The sequence below is a fragment of the Colossoma macropomum genome, unplaced genomic scaffold (assembly GCF_904425465.1).
Source record: "Colossoma macropomum unplaced genomic scaffold, Colossoma_macropomum, whole genome shotgun sequence".
Classification (NCBI taxonomy): domain Eukaryota; kingdom Metazoa; phylum Chordata; class Actinopteri; order Characiformes; family Serrasalmidae; genus Colossoma; species Colossoma macropomum.
Window position 1 is genome coordinate 11,484,091 of NW_023494810.1, and position 25,447 is coordinate 11,509,537.

Consider the following 25,447-nt stretch of genomic DNA (forward strand, 5'->3'; position numbering starts at 1 on the left):
TGTGGTACCTGTAGATGCTGGAGATCTTGAGGAGAGCTATAGATAATTTCTCATGTGGCTCAAGGCTTTGCATAGCATTGTAAAGACTTCAGAATGACCCTCAGTGATCTGAAGTTATTTAGATGTGTGTGAAATATTTCTGAATGTATTTATAGATTCCTCCACAGTGCACAGGCCTCAGAGGTTTGGTAGGTCTGAATAAGATCCAGCAAAGATGAGTGATGATAATTTAAGAGGAGTACACGAAAAATTCTTCTGAAATATGGGGAACAGCTTAACATTAATCTTCCCTTTATGAGGCTTTCTTGTGCACTTTTTCTTTCTCCTGACAGTTTATCGTGTTGCTAATTCTTTAGCTCATAATAGCTACTTTGTGATGCCTTTGTGATGTTGAACGGGATTGCTCAGGATATGGTTTATGTCAAAATAGGAACAAATTCCATGACACGATGGCAATGAAAATTTGGACGTGAAGCTGCAGAAGCAATATGGAAACCATTCCATTATTTACTTGGAGCGTACAGCTGAGATGGTTGCCAATTTGGCCAGCAGAATGGAATAATATTAACCCACATTTTCCAGATCCCTTTGCGTGCACAACTGAAGAGTTTGCTTTGCAGTTTATGGAGATTTGTTTTTATGACTACTTAAAATGAGTTTTCTCTCTCTTAATGCAAAGCATTCTGGTAGTGATTTCATAACGCACCATGGCAAAAAAGGAATGGAGGCATAGGTTTAAAAAAAAAACCTTAAGATTTATTAAAATAACTACAGAAGACATAGCATAGGGATTTAATATAATGCATTACTGTACAGCCTACTTGATGATTCACACATAGGTAGTAATCACTATTGCATCACATAAATAGTTATCAGAAAATTCAAAGACAGTTATCAGGATAGACTGATAGATCCTCGTAGAAGCACATATAGGGTAAATGCTTCACTTTTCATTCTTACTTAACTTAGTAAGTTTCTTAATTTCAACCAGAGTAAGACTTCTCGAACAGTACAAATGAAAGTGATTCACATAATTCAGAGGAATGCTGGAAGTTTGAGTCCAGCTGGTATGGAAGCCATGAATGTACTATGCAGCAGCTTTCTTTGGAAGGGTTATATACACACTGGATATACTTTGTTTAACTTCCATTTACAACAGTAATAATAGAAAGCCAGGGAGCTCAAGAGACAGTTTTGACACTTACGTAATATGGTAATCAAGTTGTCGAAAAACGTTTCACGTACCCTGCTTTTGCTTCATTATGGCAAACTGGATATGAACCAACCTTCAGTCCATATTCGTAGGCATTTGAGGCATTTTCAGAGACTAATTTTTCAGAGACCATGTTTAATTTTAGTTTATGTCTGTATGACACATTTTCATTGGTACCGTCCAATTGGCAAAGACTGGAGACACGTGAAGCTGTTGGGGTACTGTGCAAGGACGACAGGGTTCCCATCCATCCTGATCTCATTCATGTTGGGGCGAATGTAGTAGGTGTCGTTGCTTTTGCAGAAGGTGTCGACAGTAACAGTTGAAATGTTGTTGTTCTGGACAAAAGAGAAGAGAATAGTTATTGCAGATATTCACATTTATGCTTTTTTAAACTCTCAAAAATAAAGGTTCCTAAAAGGTTCTTGGCTTTGAAGTACTGTTCTAGGAGAAATCTTTAATTGGTAAATGACCTGTGCAATAGGTGATAGATCGATTTTTGCCTTGGACGTACAGTTTTAGGAAAAACCTTGCATTGACATCTTTACATTGTGTTGAGGTTGTTTTAGAGTAAAACATTTAAACAGTCTTGGCTTATATGTGCTGTTCTAAGAAAAGGCTCCTGAATGGATCTTGGATGTACAGTATATGGAAAAATGGATTGGTAAAAAAAAATTATGCGAAGGTTCTTTTAAAGTATATGCTCCTAAATGGTTCTTGGACATGTAGTTTTAATAAAAAAACACTAAATTGGTAAAGAAAAACACAAAAAATAAATTATATTAAAAGATTCTTGGCTATGACTTTTTAATGTTGTAAGAAAAACATTTAATTGGTAGGGAACTCTTTTATGGAGATTATTTGAAAGAAAAGGTTCCTAAAAGGTTCTTGGCTTGGACATTCTGTTGTAGGAAAACAACTTCAGTTGATGTAGAACCTTTACATTATGTGGAGGTTGCTTCAAAGTAGCAATTCCTAAATGGATATTGGCTTAAATGTGCTGTTTTAGAAAAAGTTTCAATTGGTGTAGAACCTTTACATTTTTTGCAGTTAACATTTTTTTTAAATGGTCCTTGGATCGAATATACTGTTCTAGGAAAAAATAACTTTTATTGTTGTAGAACCTGTATATGGAGGTTCTTTTAGTTTGAAACTGTTCTTTAAAATCACATATTTACAAAAGTGGTTCTTTAATGAACTGTTCAAAAATTGGTTCTTCTGTGACGTCACTCCAAGGAACCTTCAATTTTTCAGAGTGTAATATTAATTTAGCACTCTAAAATGAAAGCACTGGCAACTCAAAACAATACATTTAGCATAAGAATGAACAATGAGGCAGGTATACGTTTGGTATTTGTGATTAATATAAATATGATTTAATCTATTATACAAGATTTTCCACACACAGCATTAGTCATTTACCTGAAGGTGAAGTATAGACACGCTCTCTGGAATCACTGGAACTGCCTCCAACTGATTGTGCGCGAGATAAAGATTTCTGAGTTTGGTCAGTTTCTGTAAAAGAACATTCAGCACAGATGACTGGTCAGACTTAGGATTTGAGGGATTTTGTACTTGGACATTAAACCAGGCCTGAAACTTCAAAATGTTCTTGGCTGCTCTTTCTCAACCCTGTTTGAGAGTAATAATGTATTTATAGCATAGAAACACAGAGTTGCCTGTTCAGCTTGTTGTTCTTTCCTTGACGTTCAAACAGATGTCTAATGTCTGCTTCATCGGGAGGGTGAAGTGGAACCATGTAAGGCATTACATAATTCATGGCACTGTACCTTGAAAGCATTCGCCTTGACTCCTTTGGTCTTGAGGAGGTTGTGATTGGCGTTGAAGGAGGTTAGCTTGGGTGGTAACATCGGGAGCCTCACCAGCTGATTCTCAGCAAGGGTGAGTTCCTCCAACAGCGTGAGCTTTGAGAAGGCCCCGTCCTCAATCTCAGAAATAAGGTTTCCAGTCAGGTCGATTCTTTTCAGAGTAACTGCAATAGACAAAGGAAAAAACAAGTAAAGCCTTATTCACAGTCGTTTAGGTCATCTGTGTTCCTTTTTATGAATGCAAATAATAATGTAGCCTTATTTAAACTAGCTGTCTGCAAGTGCTCCTTGAAGAAACAGCTAGTTTTTCCAAGTAGGGGTTGTTTTTTCTTCTGCAATGCTTCAGACAAAGTAGATAAACACATGTACTTGTTTTTCCTAACACACATCCTGCATCACATAGTGCAGTTTACAGATGGGATCATTTATTACAACTCGCAAGACGTCTGGAAATCTCTGAGGTATGGTCTGGTTCAGTGATATAGTGGGCTTTGTGAATTCCTTGTTTTAAATGCGTTTTTGTCAAACGCTGCTGTTTGTCTTCTTCTTTCCTGTTTATAGAAGTCTGAGGAGTTATTCTGTAGGGTAAACAGGCAGAAAGGCAGAGATCTCTTTTTCACAGACTAGGGCAGAACTTACCGATATCGCCAAAATCTTTTTGGGTTATCTTCTTTATCTTGTTGTAACGCGCATAAAGATAGGCTGTCTCTTTGGGAAGAGCTGGCACTGATATCATATCAGGATCAACTTCCTCACAGTACACTGATCCAGTCAAGCACACACACAGCAGGCAGGTAGGAAGGTCTGGAAGGTGATAAAACAAAGTTCTTGTTACGCTTTATTACTACAGTATTGCACTACGCCAGGGGTGCCCAGACTTTTAGTCTTGTGCAATGCAGTTGGTAGAGCAAAAAGACAAACAATATACATATAATGAAGATACGGTAGGTTAAAAAGTGTCATTTTAAAAGGAAAATAAGAATATGTTATATATACTTAAAATATGGGTCCTCTAATTAGCTTAAGGGGAGGAGTTAGAGTAGCTTTCTGGTGGGCCAAATCAAACGTCCTCTCTTTCGGCAGCCAAAATGTAGAACGACATAAAATAAACAGTTTTGATTTCCTGATGATTCTTGTCTGAAAAAGAGATTTGTGAGTGCGAGGAACTTTTCAAAGGTTTAAAGGCACTATACCAACTTTTCTAAAACCTTTACATTAATTAATTAAACCTTTACATTAAACTTTAAAAAGGTTCTTCACACTCACGTATCTGCTTTACAAAAGGGGGTTCTCTAAACAACTAAATGGTGAAAAGTTCTTCAGTGAAGCAAAAATGGTTCTTTTTTGACATTGTGCAAAAAAACCCTTTGTTGCGTCTTTATTTTCAAGAGTTTATACCAATTTAAGGGTTATTCCTGAACCTTATGTGGAGGTTCTTTAAAGTTGAAAAAAGGGTTCTTTTTTTTCTTTTAATTTTTACCCGATTTTCTCCCCAGTTTAGTCGTCTCCAATTCCACCCGCTAGTTAAGACTCCCCCAATCACACACAACGCTATCAACGCTAGGAGGGTGAAGGCTAACACGGGCTTCCTCCGAGACCTGTGAAGTCAGCTACCACTTCTTTTCAAACTGCCGCTCATGCAACGTCATTGGACAGCTGAACGCGCTCGGAGGAACGCGCCAACCGCCAGATCTGTTACGTCAGCTAACAGACGCCTGCGCTGACTAGCATCGCGCTGAGTGAGTGATGGGGAGAGAAAGGCAGCCATCCCACCCACCCAGAGAGAGCGAGGCCAATTGTGCTCTCTCGGACTCCCGGCTACGGATGGCTGTAGCATCACCAGGGATCGAACTCACGATCTCCTGATGATAGGGCCAACGCTTAGACGTTTGCGCCACTCGGGAGCCCTTGAAAAAACGATTCTTGACACTCGCATATCTCGATTGTAAAAGTAGTTCTTTAAAGAACTATCCATTGAAAGGTTTTTTTAATTAATCGAAAATGGTTCTTTTCTGACATACTGTTAGTATGCTAGCATATTTTTTCAGCTCACAGACTTGGCAGCCTCCAGGACTGTTAGGACACTTTTTGTAGAACCTGACTGATTATGTTTTAGCACCGATAGTGATTTTGAAGAGTTAAAAATTGTGATAACCGAGAATGTTGGCCGACATAATTTTATATGGTTGGTAAACAGACTATTGGTTTTATTTATTTAACTGTTTTACTCACTGCCTGTTTTTTACAAAGTCTTGAATATAAATATTCATAAATATGTTTATATATGGGTGGAGCTTCTTTGAATTTTTAGCGGTTTTGTTGGTTTCTGTTCATTAGCACTTCGTTCTCTTCACTTTTGCGAAGATGTCATTTTCATGCTAAAGGTTAGATTTGGCTGCATTTTGTGATGTTTCTCAACGACGATGGTGTTTCGAGTGATGTATTAGTTCATTTATTTGCTCCTGTTATTGACGTTAAATGCATGTTGTAGTTATTTGCACTTGGGCTGCAACTAACAAGCTAAATGTAAGCAGCTTATTTGTAAAGACTTTGCATTAGATCTTTAAAGTCATTGTAAATTAGCATTTACGGTGTTCTTTATCATATAAAACAAGTGCCCTGAAAACAATATCGGTGGGTTTTTACTAGTATTGATAAATAATACATTTTATCAGCCAACTAATATATTGGTCCGGCCCTACAGTGCACAGCAGTTGTAATCTGCTGCTTTTGGAGAGGTGATGAGTGCCATCACTGCCTTACCGGAAGCATCCCCCTCACCAGGGCTTGGCACAGAGTTTTCCGGGGTGTCGGCAGGCAAGACAGCACTGGCTTCATCATTTTCAGTAGTGAATTCTATCTGTCTCTGTAAGGCAAAAATGAAAGTGATCACATGAAGCATACAGTTGTCCTTCTGCAGCCTTTTTGCGTTTTTAGAGATGCAGGTCAGTGCTTTATATCTTTATATACCTCCTCATGTTTTTAAATAACAACTTTGCTTAAAGGTAAGATCCCTTTTCAAAAGTTACTTTCCAACTTCCTCAGGCTTTAGGGCTGGATTTTAGTGCCTGTCAGGACCTGTAAGACTCCAGGTGTCTATGAGAGTTTTCAGCACCCCTGGGTTAGGACGGAGCTGCTATGTGGGTGGGAGTGCTTTAGCCTGAGGAAACTCCTTTGGAGCTCAATAGCAGTGCTGAGTAATCAACTTGAGTCCGCACAGCACTTAGCCAACTGCTGGAACTGAGTTAGATTAGGACTTATCAATCTTCAGTGTTTATTTTAACAATGCGAAGTCTGGTTTGCAAAATGCTAATGAACTCGTCTGACTCATCAGTGTAAGAGAAAGTATGAAAATGCACAGATGGGCAGGCAGAATTGTAAACTTACCTTTAGTCTAAAACATTTAGATTGTTATAGTAGTAAAGTGCAAGCTCTTTGCAAATGTTTTCCCATGCTTTTTTTGTAAAACTTAATTTGCATTGTCTTAACTAATTGAATACGTTTTGTAAATACCATAAGCACATACAGGCATACATGCTTTTTAATGTAAAAAAGTGCTTTGTATATTAAGTATTCCAGATCTAAAACTTATGTTAATACTTACTTTAAATAGTTACCTTAAATAATAATGTGCTGTCCAATACATTAATGTTAAAAATGGCTTATTTACAGTAAATGTTCACAGCACAGACCTTTACTGCTTACAAAGTTCATACTGTAAAAAGTCAAAAGAGTGGTAGTATAAATACCTTTGACTTCTTTGTCTCCAAATGCACTTCTTCCATAGGTAGTAGATCCTCTTTTGTGAGCAGAGACTTTTGGTAGTAATGTGTCCCTGAGGCTAAGATCACCCATGATGCAAATATAAAAGTGTAAATAAGTGTTCTCAGTCTGGTACCCATCGTGTCTGAACGGTCCGGGATGTGTTCCCTGCTCTGTTAAAGCGTAAGACAGCAGCCCAAGCGGTGGTTGGCTATTTTCTTGGTGCCTGTGAGTAAAATGTGATCTGTCAAATCAGTATTTAAAGCTACATGAGTAGCTGCCAGGGGATTCTTAAGCAAGAGTTTATGGAACAGACCTTAACCCTTTGCATTCTGTCTGGTCAGATCAAATCACTGTGTCTCAGGCAGTGTCTGGCCATGTTTGTGGTTTGAAGAAAAATGTGTTCTGTTTAAACAGCCAGAGACCTGAAAGCAATAAAAAAGGCTAGTCACTTTTGTAGTGCTCTGGAGTGCTGGCTGATAATCTCATTTATTTAGCACAGTGGAATTTTTCATGGTGTCTTGGCTTTTCTAACAAGATGTCTTCATTAATCATTTATTGGCTCCACTACGGCACCTTTCGCTAACCTGGTTTTATTAGATTCACCAGAATTGACATTAAATGAATGTTACGGTAATGTTGCACCAAGGCTGAAACTTACAATTATTTCCTTAATCAATTAATCAACATTAAATTATTTAACACTATACACAGTTTTTTTTAATGAAAAGCATTATTTCTGCTATTGCTCTTTCAAAAATCAAACACCAACTCTGACTCCTAAAGTCTACAAAAATTAGCAATTTTCTCTCATGTTTCTGATAATGTTATTTTCGTCAATGAGTGTGTTTACATGCACTTAATAATCCGATAACTGCAGAAAATCAGATTTTGTCAGTATTTCGGTCAATGCGTTTTTTTTTTGAGTAATTAGATAATAAGGAAACTCCAGGTCTACATGAGTTGGGCAGTAATTGCTTTGCAGCCAGCCAATAAACTTGTGAAAATGATGTGACGAAACGTAATGCAAAACTCAAACTTCATGCTGCAGCTTTTTTAAAACTCTCGAGCCGTTTTACTTGACAATATGAACATACATCATCTAAAAGACGAAGAATATTTAAATCCTTAATTTTGTCAAGCATATAGTTGGTTTCAGCGTCGCTCCAGAAGTGTTTTGCTGCGTCTCGCGGCAGCACTGCTTGCTTACTTCTGGCTCCGCAGTCTGTTTTCGTACATGCACAGACTGAGAAATCCGAAAGAAATCAGAGTAAGAGTTTACATGCAGTGAGAAATCTGATTACTGAGCTAAAATCCAGCCTCTTTATCAGATTTCTTAATCAGATTTCTAGACCTTACTCCAATTTAAGAGTGTGCTGTTTACATAACCATTTGAATGATCGGATAACTGCAGAAATCTGATTACGATCGGATTATTGAGTGCATGTAAACGCACTCAGTGTGAAAAATGTGATTAGCAGCTATGTTAAACACAAACTGTCTTTTTAGATGATGCTAAAAAGATTCCATGTACGATTCTGTGCTGTATCTGTATTTTCTATTAATTATGCTATGTGACATTAGATGGGAAGTGTAAACATTTTCAGGCCAACTAATATAAGATTTGTTGCCAGCTGTTGTTTATTCCCGCTATAATCAGTGTTGTTGTCACAGCCCAAGTTTGCACTGTTCTGTGAGGTTTCAAGTTAGTCTTGACAAAATGTAGCAGCAGCCAGATTTCGTGTATAAAAAGCACTGTTCATCATTGCTGTCACACTTAACATAAACCTTGCTTCAGTGCAGTATTCTGTAGATTTAATAAGTGGTTTATTGTGACTTGCCTTCACCCATTTTACCCAACATATCTTTACACTAACTGCATAAAATAGAGAAAGGAGAGCAGACTGCTTTTAATAAAGACACAATTAAAACAAAACATGTTTAATGGAGAACACATGATTTGTATCCCCCTCTGCGTACCTCGGGACGAGATGAGAAGGGCCTCTAGAAATAAACATTCGAGGGATGGAAACAAGTGGACTGAAACTGAGGCCTGTTACAGGTGTGTTAGCAATTATAAGAACTTGTAAAAATTTACTATGCCGGGAAGAGTGCCAAGTACTGGAAAATGTTTTTACAGTGCTAATATTCTGTAGTACATTTTTCAGTCAGGGTGGCATAGTTTGGTTCTTCTCATCTCAGCACCAGTGGTTGGGGTAGTTTGTTCATTACAGATTCATATGTGATAACATGCACAAGAAAACTAGGCTCATTGATTGATTAGGTTGAACAAGACTCATAAGATGTGAAACTTTCATGATGTGCTTTATAGGTGGAGCACTTATCTTTATAAAACAGTGTGCATGAAGTGGCATCAGATTAATATTCGAATGTGAAGAGATTGTTGTAAATTGCTGCAAATTGATGCAGATTTTGTTACATTTGATGTTTGCTGCTTCCAAATGTTGTTATTTTCAATGACTATTCAAACAGAGGATCTTAATTAAAATTCAGATCCACTTATACACTTTTTTGTATATTATAAAACATCTGAAGGTTTTTATAAAGGTCTTTCAAGAACTCAGCAAACTAATCTTAATGTTATCATGCTTTATTTGGAGTCTCATAAGGATTATCTCCAGATGCTCAAACTGTAAGCAAAGCAGATAGACTGAGTTCAGGTCAAACTCAGCACTTTTAGGATTAGGGTCAACTTTATGATTGAATATAGGTTCTGGGGTGAAGTTGAGGCTAGGATTAGGTGTAGAATTTTGGTTGAAGAATAATATCAGGTTCAGTTGCATTCATGTCCAGTTACATTTTTTTGGTTTGACAGAATTTATGATTTTATATTGTTTTCATGTTTTCTTTATGCAGTGTCCTCTCACAATACTGCGTATACAGCTGTCGACGCATTTCTCGCAGGAAACTTTTAGACAGAAATAGAATAGCTTCTTGTAAAATGTCTCTCAACGTTGAACGTGAAGCTGACTTTAGCTTTGCGACTTTTTAGTGTTTGACAGTTTCTTGCTACAGATTAAATTTATCAGGAAACCAGCTGGAGTGATTATAAATGCAAATAAGTCAGATCGTCTTCAATTTATAGATGTTCATCTTAAATCTCTCTCTTTGTCTTTTCATTAGCTACTAGCTAGGTGAGACTGTTGTTCGTGTTGCTGTGGTGACCAACAGTCTGTAAGCCGATCTTCAGGGTTAAAGCGTGAATTAGCAGTTATACGTTAACTCCAGCGTTTAAGACCATTTATTGTTAAAACTGTATTAAAATAATGAGCAGAGCTTTATTTTACTGCAAAGGAAGATTATTTTATTTTTACCTAAAAATCTAATTCTGCTGTGGAGCCACAACAGGGCAGGAACAGACCGACATGTTGCTGACCCCTGGCCTAGCCACACATACAGCTGCAGTATAATATTCAGCATCATAACTGTAACTTCAGCTGTCTATCTTTCTGTATTTGCAACCCAGCAAAAGAAAAAAAAATCAAATCACCTCACTTCCCCCAAAATCCACCCCAAAGCAGTTGTAATTTTTTAACAGTTCCTCCTACCAAGATATATCATCAGCTTGAAACCATTTGAATGAAACTGAACTTGAGCTTTCCCAGAATAATATGCTTTGATTCCAATTTTTGTAGTGTAGAGTTGTTTATTCTTGCTTTTTTGACAAACAGCATATGTCGTAGTCTGAATAGAAAAGTGAATGCAGACCAATGCTAGACCAGTGGTTATTAAAATTGTCCAGGAGACCTCACTACCTGTAGAGTCACCCATATCTGACACGTAATCACATTAATCATGGTCTTCTGAGGAGACTGATTACTAGAATGAGGTGTAGCAGATAACAGTTTGAACTGAACTGAATATTAAGTTAGAACCTGACAGGAGAAGGGTTGATGTCGACTGTCCCAGACCAGAAATTCTCTTTCCCGCAAAAGACCCACAGTAACAGGGCTAGTTTTGTTTTAAAAATGCCATTTATTAAGAATTCAAACAACCTATGCATATGTTCCCATCGTTATTTGTTTGAAGGAATAAATGCAAAGACAGAATGCACTGGGAAAGATAGAGAGCCTCCCTCTACAGTTCAGTACAGAATGTGAGGAGTTTAGGTGCTTCTGCTGCCTCTGTTGTGACTTTTAAGTCATAGACACCAATGCAATCATTAAAATTCTTTATTTATTTCAGAAACATTTCAGAACCTGCGTTAGACTTAACAGTTGACTCATGCTCCCCTGCCTGACCTCCTCATGCTTACATGCAACAGCATGTATAGCAAGTGGGTGTTGAAATGTACACTCTTAAAAAAGATGGTGTTTTTAGTGTTTTTAGTAAAGACAGTGCTTTTATATAGAACCATGAACACTAAAAGAACCCTTTGTATGATTAAAGGGTCCTTTGCGTCATAAAAGGGTTCTTCAGATTGATGTGCTGTAGATGGTTCTACATAGAACTTTTTTGAAAATGGTTCTATATAGCACCCAAAAGTGATCTTCTATTGTTATGGTGTAAAGCTTGTAACCCTTTAATCATGCAAAGGTTGTGTTCATGGTTCTACATAGAACCATTTTCTTTCCTAAAGAACCCTTGAATCCTTTTTAAGAGTGTAGTATTGCATCACATTGGAAGGTCTTCAAAATATCTGAACTCAAAACTTAATCCAGACCAGATCAGATAATAGTTCCAGACTTTAACTGCAGGATGAAAGGTTAAGATACTTATCTTCGATGTAAATCCATTATTAAAAGATTATTTTGTCTACATATTTCACAGATTTAAATGAAATATTATTAGTATATAGCTGATGTCACAGGTGAGAGTGTATTTGATGAACTAACTTCCCACACTAGCATGAATAGTTGACATAGTTAACTTGGCTAGATAACGTGGCTAAGTCTACCATCATTTTGTAACATTACACTGTCGTTTATGACTATGAAACGTAGATGACGGGTCATATGACACCTTATGGCATGAGTGCAATGAGAAACATCAAAAAATAAAAATGGGGCATCCTTTGAAAACACTGTGGCATATCACACTCTGATGATTGTGTAAACAGATTCGTTGACCATAATGGGACCGTTCTGGTTTTGTCAATGTCACTCACTTCACTTGCTGTCAGGAGAAGGTATTAAGGCCTGTCTTTGAGTCCAGTTTCTAGCACCTTGTTGAATCTGTGCTTTGAAGAATTCAGGACACTCTAAAGGCAAAAGCAGGTCCCACCCTATCCCTAGCCACTGAGTGTATGTCGGAGCACTCTTGAAAAAAGAAAGTGCTATGAAAGGTTCTTTGAGTGATGCCATAGAACCACTTTTGGTCCTCTTAAAGCACTGGTTCTCAAACTGGTCCTCAGAGGCACCAGATGATTTTTGCTGGACCATCTGTGGCAAGGTGTTAAAAAGTCCAAAAGACCCCTTTTAAGCTGTTACAAACCTTCACATGTGTTCTTTCTAGAAACTTTGTTATGTGGAGGTTCTTTCAACTTTTAAAATGTCCTTTTCTTACTGATCGATTTTACGGAGCTACAAAATTCCGATAATATAAACCAACATATATTCACGCGAAGCCACATCCTCAAGCACAATTCTTAACTTGCATTTCCATTCCATTTTTTTTATAGTACCACGTAATATGGAAGTATTTCTGTGTAAATCCAAGGTAAATTAAATCATGCACATGCAAGAAGGGTTAAAGAGACAAATATTGAATGTTTACATGTTGGGTGACACTTTATTTTGAGTGGTCCTTTTTCGATTAAACACTCAAAAAACTCAGTAAAATGTGAAAAAAAAGGGATGGGGTTAGGACTAGGTTTTTGGGTTGAGGTTAAGGTTAGGATTAGGGCCAGGGTTAGGGTTAGGTTTTGTGTAATGAAAGTAAAATATTAACAGTACATCTACTCAATGTAAGTAATGTTTGAACAGAACATCCACAAGATATTTACTTCAATGTATTCAGATGCTTCACTACTGCTACTTCACTGATACGTTGTTGATGTGTTACTGATAATCTGAATTTATTTATCATCTACAAAGGACCATTCCAAATAAAGTGTTACCCAATACTGTTGTGTGTCTTAATCTGATATATCTATTTTATAATATGTTTCAGGAACATAACTTTATCATAAATCGTTTTTAAATAACATCATCAAGCTTGAATATGTTTGTTATTTTGAAGGTTCATCCTCATCGGGCTTCTGTTGTTCACCATAAAAAATCATTCTCATCCTTGGGAAGCAGCTGAAGGCATAGTAGTCCACAGATCCTCTAAGCTTATTGTTGTCAATGCGAATGTAGGTGAGCATATTAGGGTGGTCCTGGTTCACTGATGGGCACATTAGGGAAACATTCAGCTCTGTAATGAGAAGAGAAATAATAATTACATTAGTCATGTACTGTTTTGTCATCATTACTATATTAAACTCTGCACTTCAACCAAACTCTGCAAGTTCAACCAAAAAAAGCCTCCTTCAGCTTAAACCACATTTTGCACGGAGTCCTCACTGAAGGCTTCCTGAGGTCTACGATGAACACGATGCCTAGCATCATTCACATACAGGCAGAAACGAGATTCATCTGACCAGATAGCACGTTAACAGTTGTGAACAGTCCAGTTTTTGTGTCTCTTTGCCCACAGTAACCCAAAAGTGAGCAAAGGCCTCTTGCGTGCCACTCTGCTACATATGTTCATGGTATGCAATTCCCTGTAGAGTGTTCTTTCAGAAATTGTTGTTGTTGTTGTTGTTATTATTATTATTATTATTATTATTATTATTATTCAAATATTTTTATTGCCTTTTTGAATGTAAACAACGTACAACATGTATGATCATACAATCAACAAGACCGCACCTACACGAACACACACACACACACATAGACAAAAAAAGAAGTATTTTCTGTTACAGTGATTTTCCATGAATTAAAGCCTAAATACGTAGTTCTATTTACCGGTACCTCTAGCAGAAACAGTAAAAGTTGTCTAAAAATGGTTGCCAAACCTTATGGAATCTTTGGGTGGATCCTCTGGTTGTTTCTTGTAAAGGGTTGGTTGTAAAGGACCTACGTTCTGCGACTTCTAGAAGCAATTCCTGCCTAAAAGCGATACAATTTATATTCACAAGCTGTGAAACACGCAGACGGTCCCTGTTTGTCAGTTTCGTTATTTGGCCACAGTTCTGATGAGAATTTCCTGTAGACTGTGATTTTTGCCACTGCTGGTTGACTCATGTGACTGTACGCTTTGATACTCCTGAGAATTCAGCTACTTCCTTTACACTATAGGGCACACCCAATTGGCACACCCAAATGCAATTACTCCTTTTTGCCAATCACTAACGTCTGCTTTGCGACCTATTTTTCACACGTCAAACGGACTGCACTGTACCATCTGTGAATCCTGTCACACACCCTGCAGGTATTTATAGCTCGATCATCCTTGTGTAATGCCATCTGCAGGAGCCTGAAGTTACTACCACCTTAAACACACAAGGTGACTAATTTTTTGTCTGGGTTCATATAGAACAATTTTTTAGCAATACATGTTCAGTTTAATAATTCAGTAAGAATTCTAAAAATTCAGTGGAAGAATGAAGCTAGATTTTAGCTGCCAAAACTATTTATATACACTTTGCCTGCATAAACGCACAACATGTATCTACATTGAAATGTACAGTACCCTTCACTAATATTGGCACCCCGCATAAACATGAGCAAAACCGGCTGTAGAAAACATTCTTTATTGCTGATCTTTTTGTTCATTCATTCAAAATATTAACAAAAGTCTAAGCTTTATTTAAAGTACAATGGCTGACAGAAAAAAAAAAAACAATCTTATCATGAAAGAAATATTTTTCTCAAATCTTTGTGTTTCACAGTTGTTGGCACCCTTTAATTCAGTACTTGTGCTGCCTCCGTTTGCAAAGATAACACCTCTGAGCCTTTTCTTGTAAAGCTTAACGAGACTGGAGAACACATGGTAAGTGATCTGAGACCATCCAGAATCTCTCCAGGTCCTACCGCTTCTGAGGTTCACACTTGTGGACTCTCTTCTTCAGCTCTGCCCCCAGGTTTTCTATGGGTTTAGGTCGGGGGACTGGCATGGCCATGCCAAAATCTTAATTCTGTGGTCAGTGAATGATTTTTGATTTTGAGGTGTGCTGTGGATGATTGTTGTGCTGGAAGATCCAGCTACAGCCCAGTTTAAGCTTCCTGGCTGAGGCAAGTTTTGATTTAATATCTACTGGTTCTTGATGGATTCCATGATACTGAACAAGTTGTCCAGGGCCTCTTTATTATTTTTAGGTACTTTTCTGCATAGCTGTTTTTGTGTCTATACCAAACCCCTCTCTGGTATTTGTTGTCAAAAAGCCAAAAGCCTTTCTTCTGGCAGCCCTCCCAAACAACTTATGGTTGTGTAGGTGGCGTCTGATTGTAGTTTGAGAGACATTCTTATCCCAAGACCTAACTACTGTCTGTAATTCCACAGCTGTGATCCTTGGAGATTCTTTGGCTGCTCAAACCAAACCCGTTTATTACCCTGATAGTGGAAATGGGCATTTTCAGCTATTTTGTTATTTTCTTGTAGCCGGTCATTTTCTGATTTGTGCAGCTCAGTAACCTTTTGTCATACATCATTACTACATTCTCTTCTTTTTCTCATAGTGAGGGACTTTGCTATTTCAAAAACTGTCTACAGATGGTGCTGTTGTGACAACAGGGACTTCCCTTTCTGCTTCTGTTGTTTTGCTGTATCGAGGGAGATGTCATGGTATCAAATCTGTAATGTAGATGTTTCTGGGAGTTGTATCTTCTGTTTATACTTCGGATTAACAGAGATTATCACATCTAATGTCCCTTATAGAAACCGTGAAATAATTTTGCGTGGCCATGGTTTCTTTTTTCTTTCTTTGTTTCTCCTTCTATCCGTTTATCCGCTGCTTCTCAAACTGAACACATCTGTGCTGACCAGCAAAAAAAATTGTGTTTTTAATCACTGTTTCACAATTTCATTGTTATTTAAATGATTTGTAAGGTCTTACATTTTGACACTTCATTGTAATCATAATTTGTCTTTTTTGCCTTTGAAAAATTTGATTTTTTTGTAAAAAAAAATAAATAAATAAATAAATAAATCAGAAGAACATGAATCTTAAATAGATTTCATGCATTGTAATGTAACTTTGTTGCGAAATCCCTGTACTTGATGGAAGCTTGTTTTTGCATTTTAATTTTTTTTTTTTTTACTTTAGTCTTGTCTTCTGTAAGTGAAATGAGTGCTCAGGGGGTGAATGACTTGGACAGTCAAAAACAGTTTCACTTTTTGGCTCTGAACAACTTCATACTTGGTTTAGTCTGTTTCGAGTTATTCTCCTGCTGCGAGGTGGAATAATGACTGAGTTGTGAGGCACTAAATTGTATCTAAGTGGTTAAGATGCGTTTGTGTACTTCAGGATTCATCCTACTGCTTCAGTTGACAGACATATCACCAATAAGCACAAGGACTATCGTACATGCCTGTGTTTCAGAAATGAGATGATATAATTGACATGCTTCTTATCAGTAGCGCTAATATGTAATGTCTAGTTTATCTGACTTCTGTATTGATATTGACTGTTGTTAGCTGTTAGCTTCAGCTGTTTCTTAGAGCTAAAGTTAAACTAAAGCTTCGTTCTGCTTGAAAAGTAAAGATTATTTGCTCAGTGTAAGTGATTGAAGTGAACCTAAAATAAAAATGGTTAGTTCGTGTTCCTTGTAAATTCACCAGGCTATTAAAAAGGCACAATTCTGCTCAGTTTTGATTACGCCACAGTGCACCAGCGGGCGTGAAAAATAATCTTAGCCAACAATGGCGTGTCTTACTTCTTCCTTCTACAGCGCTCACCCATCAACAAGAGTGCAAAGTGAAAACGTGTTACCCCTCTTACATGGGTAAATAACAGCAGAGCAGTCTCGAATGTCAATGCAGTATTGGTAGCGTAAATGCCCGTAACAATATATATAAACGACGAGATGTTCTCCAATATATCAGTGAGCTGATTTGTTGGTCAGGATTTGTTAAAACTTATATGTCTGACCTTCTCCCTCACCACTTTACCAGTACTCTCAGGTCATTTCAGCTGAGCTGATAACCATTCCTTCATCCAGCCTTCATAGCTTTGGCAAAAAGCTTTGTCAAGATTTGTTTCTCATCTCCTTCCCAAGTCAGACAGTCTAACTCGCTTTCCATGTTTAAATCAAATCTCTTTTGCCTAACTTACAACCTACACCACACCTAATGTAACTTCACTATTATGTCTCATAAAGGTCGCGTACTACTGTCCTTGTTTGTATCCACATGTATCCTCTGGTGTTCTGTGTATTATAATTGAAGAGGTTGGTTTTAAAACGCATTATAAACCATTTTAGGGTCAGTGTCATATTATGATTAATACCACCTTTGTTACAGTGAAATAAAAATGTATTTTCTATTATACATCATCTGTTATGCATTTCAAAAACTCATTGTGTCCAGAATATTTATAAATAAAGGATTTGATAAATGATATGAAATAAATGGATATTTAGCATTTAGGAAAACTCTTCAGTTGTAAGCGTCTTTGTGTTCTTGATGAGTGCTATATGAAAACCATTATTATTGTAATTATTGTAAGAATAATAATAACTATTAATATTAATTAGGCTTGTGAAAGTTAAAGTATTTATTCATCTTCACTTCATGTTAAGTATGTTTATCATTATCATGTTTATCATTTAACATGTGCTTACTCAGAGCCACAACACAGCAACTCTGTGACCCTCTTTTTCATGCCAGCACAGTATTGGTAGATGTCCAGAGCTGCATCTTTGATGCGGCTAAATCTCGCAGATGTGGTTAAATGAATTCATACTGCTGCGCTTTCAAACAAGTATTGTCCTAACAGAAACTCATGATACTTTTAAGGCGATGAACAAATAAATTGCTAGCAGTTTCGCTTGCTATCTGATTGATGTAAGTGCAAATGCTGCTAATTATTACAATTAAAGTTTCATATAATCTTTTTAACATACCTTTGTAGTCATTGTGATTGAGATACAGATGTTCCAAGCTCTGGGGAACGAGGAAGGTTTTAGAGAGTTGGTTATGGCCCAGGTTAAGATCCATCAGTCTTGACAGGTTGAACACATTGTATGGAACTGCCTTTAGTTTGTTGCGCGTCACCCTGATGGACAGGATATTTGGTGTCTTCCTGAAGTAGCCCTCAGGTATTGAGCTGATGGAGTTGTTCTCCACTGACAGCTGCAGCAAGGATGCAGGGAGGTCAGGCGGCATAGACCTGAGTTTGTTGCTGCACATGTTGATTTGCAGGAGGTTCTTCATGCCAGAGAGGGCTCTTCCTCTAATGCCCGCATCTGTAAGTCTGTTGCTGCAAAGGTCGAGCACTGTCATGCTTGATAGTGCTCGAATAGTGTCACCTGTTATCTTTGAGATTTTGTTAAAGCCCAGGTGAAGTCTTTGAAGAGTTTTGGGCAAAGAGGGAGGGACTTCCTCTAAATTGTTGTGCTCAAGGTGAAGGTGAATGAGTTGTTGAAGTTTAGTGAAGGCCTCTCTTTCCACCAGAGAAGACTGCAGTTTATTGTGGCTGAGGTTGATGTCTCTGAGAGATGTAGCATTGGTGAAAGGTTTCGCGGTGATGGCTTCGATCTCGTTAAATTGAACGTAGAGGTGACGGACGTGTCCCGGAACATCTGGGATTGTTTTAAGCTTACGATGGTCACAGTACATTGCAAAGGGGTAAGAAGGAGGGCAGAAACACTCCTTAGCACACTCATATACGTCAAACGTGTAAGTGTACGTGTCTGGTAATGCCTCTTCTGCTGTGACATAGTCCTCATAATGATCTTGACATAGCACTCTTAATTCAGTGAGCAAAATTAGTAGAAGTACTGTCCATATGCTTGTAAAACCCATCGTTTTGATTGTGGTTTATTTTCCCTGTTTGGAACAGAGACACAAAAGAATGTTTTGAGGAGTAAGACACTGTAATCCCATTGGCCAGCACAAACACATTTAAACACATTTGTATCTCTGTTACAGTTCTTAGATACATGTTTTTCCCTGTATTTCTTGCTCATGACTCTAAATAATCTAATCGATCTGCCACAGTATCCAAAGGGCAGTGGGATGCACACACTTGTTTAACAGTAAAACTACTCTCACACAAAGCCTGATGTGCTGTTGCTGAAAGGTACATTTATGACCATCACGATTGGTTACATTATTAATTAAGTAATCTTTACTCAAAGTTACTATGTTAATGACGAACCAAGTGAACCATGTTGTCAAAAAGTAGACAAACAATAAAAATCAGAATCAAAATCTTAATCAGAGATGTTGTGAAGGAGGAGACGGGTCACTCATTGAAATATGAATGGAGAAGCCTACAGCGCTCAACATGGCATCTAACTAAAACAATTCAGTCAGGTTGCTGTTTAAGCTGCATGCGAGAAAATCTCCCCCTCATTTGAGTGCATTTGAGCCAAATGCTACTCTGTTTATGCTGTTTTTGTCCGATTTTATCCATAATTTCAAATATTCAATGTGACTTTAAGTTTCAGTTTTATAGACCTTTTCCTGTTCAAAGAGATAGGAGTCTGGCCTTTTATGACTGGAAATAACTGGGCCATTGCCAAGCTGGCTGCCAAGTGGCCAGACTTTCCTATAAGAACTTAAACCAATGATAAACCATGCATAGCCTTTCAGAGATTCCAAAATACGTTGTTGGAGAAAGATAAACTGGGAAGTCTTCCGAGTCAATGTGAAATGGAAATTGTAATGCATTTGTTACTGTGTTACTGTGACTGCCACTATGTAGTCCTGTCACTCAAAGGCAGTTTTTAAAAGGCAATTTCCATTTATGGCTGTCTTGATCAGTTATTTTCAGCTACTAGAAATGTTGTGAATCAGTTCATTCCGGAAGTATGTTGAGTTTGAAGTATCATTTACAAGCAAAACTGGCTCTGATCAATTATGGAGAAAATAATAAACAGTCTGTTTCTTACTATAAGAAAATTGGTATCTCATCAATGTTGATTCTTCATTAAATTTTTGTAAATGTAGGTTTTTTGGCTGCCTTAATCACTTTGTCACAATAGACAGCACTTCAATAATTTAAACTTGATGTAATAATGGAGATGAAACTTAAAATAGTAGTGCAGCCATGGCATATACAACCCCATTTCCAAAAAAGTTGGTGCAAAATGTCAATAAAAACAAAATGCAATCATATGCAAATCATTTAAACCCTGTTTTTCATTGAAAATAGTACAAAGAAAACAAATCAAATGTTGAAACTGAGAAATGTTATTGTTTTTCAAAAATATATGCACATTTTGAATTTGTTACCAGCAACACATTTCAAAAAAGTAGTGACGGGGGCAACAGAAGGCTGGTAAAGTTGTGTAATGCTTAAAAAAAAAAAACATCTGGTGGTTGATCGGCAACAGGTCAATAACATGAATTGGTATAAAAAGATCATACCAGAGAGGCTGAGTCTTTCAGAAATAAAGATGGGGAGGGGTTCACCACTCTGTGAAAAACTGCACAAGCAAATAGTGCAACAATTCAAGAATAACGTTTCTTAACATAAATTGGCAAAGAACTTTTGCTGTTCATCTTGTACAATACATACATATACATACATACATACATCATCTAAACCGCTTATCCTTCTGGGTCGCGGTGGGGTGCTGGAGCCTATCCCAGCTGTCATTGGGCGGAAGGCAGGATACACCCTGGACAGGTCGCCAGTCCATCGCAGGGCAGACAGACAGACATACACAGTCACACACTCACTCACACCTAGGGGCAATTTAGCACGTCCAGTTGGCCTGACTGCATGTTTTTGGACTGTGGGAGGAAACCGGAGTACCCGGAGGAAACCCACACAGACACGGGGAGAACATGCAAACTCCACACAGAAACGACCCTGGCCGCCCGGCCGGCAATCAAACCCAGGCCATTCTTGCTGTGGGGCGGCAGCTCTACCCACTGCGCCACCGTGCCGCCCATGTACAATACGTGATATAATTGAAAGATTCAAAGAATCCAGAGAAATCTCTGTATGTAAGGGACAAGGCTGAAAAATGGTATTTGTTGGCCGTGATCTTCGGGCCCTCAGGTGGCACTGCATTAAAAACAGACATGATTCTGTAGTGGAAATCACTGCATGGGCTCAGAAACACTTCTGAACACAGTTTGTCGCTGCATCCACAAATGCAGGTTAAAACTCTTAAACGCAAAGAGGAAACCATATATAAACAGCATCCAGAAACCCCACCGCCTTCTCTGGGCCCGGTCTCATTTAAGATGGACTGAGGTGAAGTGGAGAAGTGTCCTATGGTCCAACTAATCAACATTTGAAATTCTCTTTGGAAATCATGGACACTGTGTACTCCAGGCTAAAGACCACTCAGCTTGTTATCAGTGCACAGTTCAAAAGCCAGCATCCGTGAGATGTGAGGATGCATTAGTGCACATGGCATGGGTGACATGCACATCTGTCAAGGCACCATTAATGCTGAACAATACATACATGTTTTAGGAACATGTGCTGCCATCCAGATGACGTCTTTTTCAGGGAAGGCCTTTATTATTTCAGCAGGACAATGCACAACCACATTCTGTATGTATTACAGCAGCATGGCTCTGTATTAAAAGAGTCCAGGTGCTAAACTGACCTGCCTGCTGTCCGGAAGTGTCACTCACTGATAACATTTGGCACATTTATGAAATAAAAAATATGACAAAGGAGACCCTGAACTGTTGAGCAACTGAAATCCTATATCAAAGAAGAATGGGAAAACATTTCACTTTCAACACTACAGCAGTGTCTCCTCAGTTCCCAAACACTTACAGTGTTGTTAAAAGAAGAGGTGATGAAACAGTGGTAAACACGTCCCCGTCCTAACTTTTTTGGAACGTGTTGTTGGCATCAAATTCAAAATGAGCATATATTTTTCCAAAAGCAATAAAATTTCTCAGTTTCAACATTTGATATGTTGTTTTTTTCTCCTATTTTCCTTTAGAATATGGTTTACATGAGTTGCATATCATTGTGTTCTGTTTTTATTTACATTCTGCTCAGCGTCCCAACTTTTTTGGAATCGAGGTTGTAGATAAGTATTGTGTTTCACTTATGCAATTCATCATTTTGAAGTCATTTTGAATGTTGTTCCCTCTTGAGCATATGGACAGAGTTACTTCTTGAATCCCCTCCATGTCTTGGACCACTGATGGATTAGCTCTAGATTCCAGTCCAGGATATATTTATTATTGACAAATTTCTTTATGGCATTTCAGCATCAATGGTCCCTGTTAGTACTGGTATAAAGATTCAGCCCATGATTCAGTGCTTAATCTCCAAGATGCACATTCTCACATCTCTGAAACATGATGTCACCATGCATCGTCACCCTCACCTGTTTTATGTCCACTATGATTTTTGCACAAACTATTGGGCCGCTGATCTCTTTTTAGTGGATGTCACATTCACTGAATTTGGCAGAACTTTGAAAGTTATTTGACCGTTTTCCATCTTGGCTCCAAGAGGCAAACTGTGAGGCCAAGAGTTTATTGTGTAGAGGGCAGCATGAGTGACAGGAGGTCGGAGTGTTTAAAAAGTGGAATTTTGACCAGGTGATGCTTGAAGTGAGTGAGAGAAAACTACAGTTGGAAAGGCATGTTAGGGCACTGATTCTGGGGCCATAACTTATCAGCTTGTCAGGTTTTACAAGCATTGACTGTTGTTTAGTGAATGTGGCTTCATGCACAAGTACAATCAGCAAACAGAATGTAATCATATCCAAACATTTCAGGTATGAAAGCACAAAAGTGTTTTAGAATTGAGAACAGGCATCAGCCATGAGATCACCAAAAAGATGCTCCCTCTTGCACTTTACTGTATAAGCAATAGCGAACACTAACGTATAACAGGTGCCCAAAGGCTTTGATGCCTGGCTTCTCCCTAAGCAATACGATAACACAGGATACACAACTTAAAATGCTATTTTGCATGAATTGTTTATGTATGACACATTTATAAACTATCATTTGCAAAAGATTATAGTTATTCCTTCAAGAAAAAAAATCTTTCTTTGAAATTGCTTGCACTGCTTTGCAATTTGAAGATTGGAACAGCTAAAGAGCACTTGGAAGTGTCTGATGCGAAGCATTATGAAAAACAGTCGAGTAACTAAGTCAGCGTAATAACCTTATACAACATCCCACACCTATTCCTAGAAGAATTCTGCTTCTGCTAATGTCACGTTACATAATCCTGGAATTCATAATTAATAAAGTAGTCCGTCTTTTTTCAACAAGCCTATTGTGTTTTTTTCCACCAGTGAATTAACTCAAAGCACTTAGGCTGAGTGTTGTCCATATAGATATATACAAATAACCAACATAGATTGTTTACATGTTAATAAAAAATGGATTCCTCACTGATTAGTGTGTTACTAATTTCTCAAACATGGTCATGCATTTTGTTAACTCTCTTATGCAACTGAGCATAGGAAGTCATAATAGCATACCTGTATATGAGTTATTCTTCCTGGGCGGTAACAGTGTTGCAATTGAGTTCCTGCAGATGAAAGCCAGATACAGAAGCACTGGGGGATCCTCTCAGGTTGACTGATGTTGCTTTAGGCAAATAGAACTGTTTTTTCTCCTGAGATGAGGCTGAAATATGGCCTGGCTTTTTTTCCTCACAGCAGTCCTGTATGCATTAGAGAGAGATTGAGTTCTGCCTCTTTGCTGGGGAAATGATTCTGGAAGCCTTGGGTTCCATGTGCTCAGTGACCTCAGTCAAGTCTTGTGGTCTCATCTCCTTCTTTTTTTTCCTCCTTTGTTGAGTAGAGGTGAGGCTGCAGTTTCCAGACAAAGCATATGAAGCAGGAACTTCAATGTGCTTTTTCACATATGAACAATAAAACGTGTTATGAAGGAGGGCCACAGCTGTACAGGCACTGCTGTTCATGAGGGTTTTTAACCATTCTTATAGCTCTGATAATACTCAATGTTCATATCCTTTTATTAATAATGGGGAAATAGAATGTGACAAAATTGAGTTAGTGAATTGTTTTGTTCTAATGTTGAGACAGTGTGAAATGCAGATGAAGACAGAAAGCAGTTATTTGCAAATGAACTTTGACCTGTATTTAAATGAAAACAATACAAAGGCAAGATATGTTATGTTTTACTTTATCAGCCCCTTGTTTTTTTGTAAATATAGGCCCATTCTGAAATTGATGCCTCCAGCAAGTTCCAAAAAAAGTTGGGACAGGACAATTTAAAACTTGGAAGATTGTAAAATATTTAAGAAAAACCTGTTAAACAGTTGATGCAGTCATGCTTAGGTGTAAAAGGAGAGTGCAGGAAAGGCCTAGTCCTTTATGAGCAAGGATGGGTCGAGGCTCGCCACTGTGCCAAAAAAATCAGTCAATAAAATAAACACTTAAGAACAATGTTTCTTAATGATCAATTACAATGGTCTTTTACGCTGTATAGTGCATAACATTAAAATGTTCAAGGAACCCAGAGAAATATCTTAATAATATTTAGAGTTTGGCTGCTAGACTGGCTTGCCTGCAGTCCATAACCTACCTTCTAAACTAAGATAATACATTGAATATTGTGGTTTTGTGCCATCTCAAAAAGAATTTGCAAATCACTACTCTGCTTTTTTATTAGCATTTTACATACTGTTCCAACTTTTTTTGCAGTTGAGGTTTCTAAGAAGTTAAGAAACATTCACATGTATGAAACTGTCACCGGGACAGTACCCCTCATGTCGCTGGGGTGGTACCTTCAAGGGTACATCCTCAGTACCTTTGGTCAGGGAACATAATTGTACCATAGTGCATTGGAATTATATTTTCTTAGTCATGTTGACTCCACACACCCCGTCTCGTCTCCAGGCTTTTTATTTTAGGAAAAGGTACAAATATGTACTTTTCCACTGGGAAAAACTTAGGTAAGGTGCACAGTTGGACCTTAAAGCCACTGTTGTACCTTTGAGGGAACATTCATATTGTTTGTACCTTGATAAACGAGAAATGTACCGGCACAGAACCTTTATTTCTAACAGTGTAGTGGTAATGAGTGGTGTGGTACTTGTTACAGCAATTAGGCAAGAAATGTAGAACATCTGGGCCCGTATTTGTAAAGCTTCTCAGAGTATGGGTGCTAAACTAGGCTCAGATTGCTCTCTTGTTTAGGATGACTGCTAACAGAAACCGTTCTTAGATCAGCACTTCTACTCTGAGAAAACACAATAAATAGGAGTGTGAAAGTGAATTGTGACTCAGTACATCGCAATGCAGAAATGTGTAACGATATCAGCTGCATTCTGTTAATCAGGCTGTCTGATGCAGTTGCATTGTTTGAGCATTAAAGGCTGTAGTTAGCTTGTTTTCAGTCGACACCCTCCCTGAGAATGCGCAGTTCATACTGTAAGTGATCTGTCAGAATGAGCTCACATTTCCCTTACGTGCATCACAATCATGTTACACTACTAATGTAGTATTGCAGACTGTACCAATTTCTGTTCATCACGAGTATTTAGCAACTTGTCTGGTCA

General features: G+C 38.0%; 3 protein-coding genes across 3 annotated transcripts in view; 1 reads left to right on the forward strand and 2 right to left on the reverse strand.

Annotated features, from left to right (window-relative positions):
- LOC118799623 (centromere protein P) overlaps positions 1-25,447 on the forward strand; it is a 110,643-nt gene that overhangs the window by 33,691 nt on the left and 51,505 nt on the right. The window lies entirely within an intron of this gene.
- On the reverse strand, positions 743-7,027 carry ogna (osteoglycin, paralog a). Its single transcript, XM_036559589.1, has 6 exons — positions 6,792-7,027; positions 5,806-5,908; positions 3,682-3,846; positions 3,004-3,206; positions 2,636-2,728; positions 743-1,551 (listed from the first exon to the last, which is right to left on the reverse strand). Exons 1-6 carry the CDS (start codon positions 6,942-6,944, stop codon positions 1,381-1,383), a joined length of 888 nt encoding a protein of 295 aa, XP_036415482.1. The 5' UTR covers positions 6,945-7,027; the 3' UTR covers positions 743-1,380.
- omd (osteomodulin) lies at positions 10,781-23,756 on the reverse strand. Its single transcript, XM_036559588.1, has 3 exons — positions 23,400-23,756; positions 17,877-18,801; positions 10,781-13,182 (listed from the first exon to the last, which is right to left on the reverse strand). The coding sequence occupies exons 2-3, from the start codon at positions 18,775-18,777 to the stop codon at positions 12,995-12,997; spliced, it is 1,089 nt and encodes a 362-aa protein (XP_036415481.1). The 5' UTR covers positions 18,778-18,801; positions 23,400-23,756; the 3' UTR covers positions 10,781-12,994.

Coding starts and splice junctions, on each gene's coding strand:
- omd (XM_036559588.1), bottom strand. CDS start 18,777: ATGGGTTTTACAAGCATATGGACAGTACTTCTACTAATTTTGCTCACT. Junction 13,183..17,876: donor CAATCACAATGACTACAAAG/GTATGTTAAAAA, acceptor TTCTCATTACAG/AGCTGAATGTTTCCCTAATG.
- ogna (XM_036559589.1), bottom strand. CDS start 6,944: ATGGGTACCAGACTGAGAACACTTATTTACACTTTTATATTTGCATCA. Junction 3,847..5,805: donor TGGTGAGGGGGATGCTTCCG/GTAAGGCAGTGA, acceptor ATCACCTTCCAG/ACCTTCCTACCTGCCTGCTG. Junction 2,729..3,003: donor TCAAGGCGAATGCTTTCAAG/GTACAGTGCCAT, acceptor GTTCTTTTACAG/AAACTGACCAAACTCAGAAA.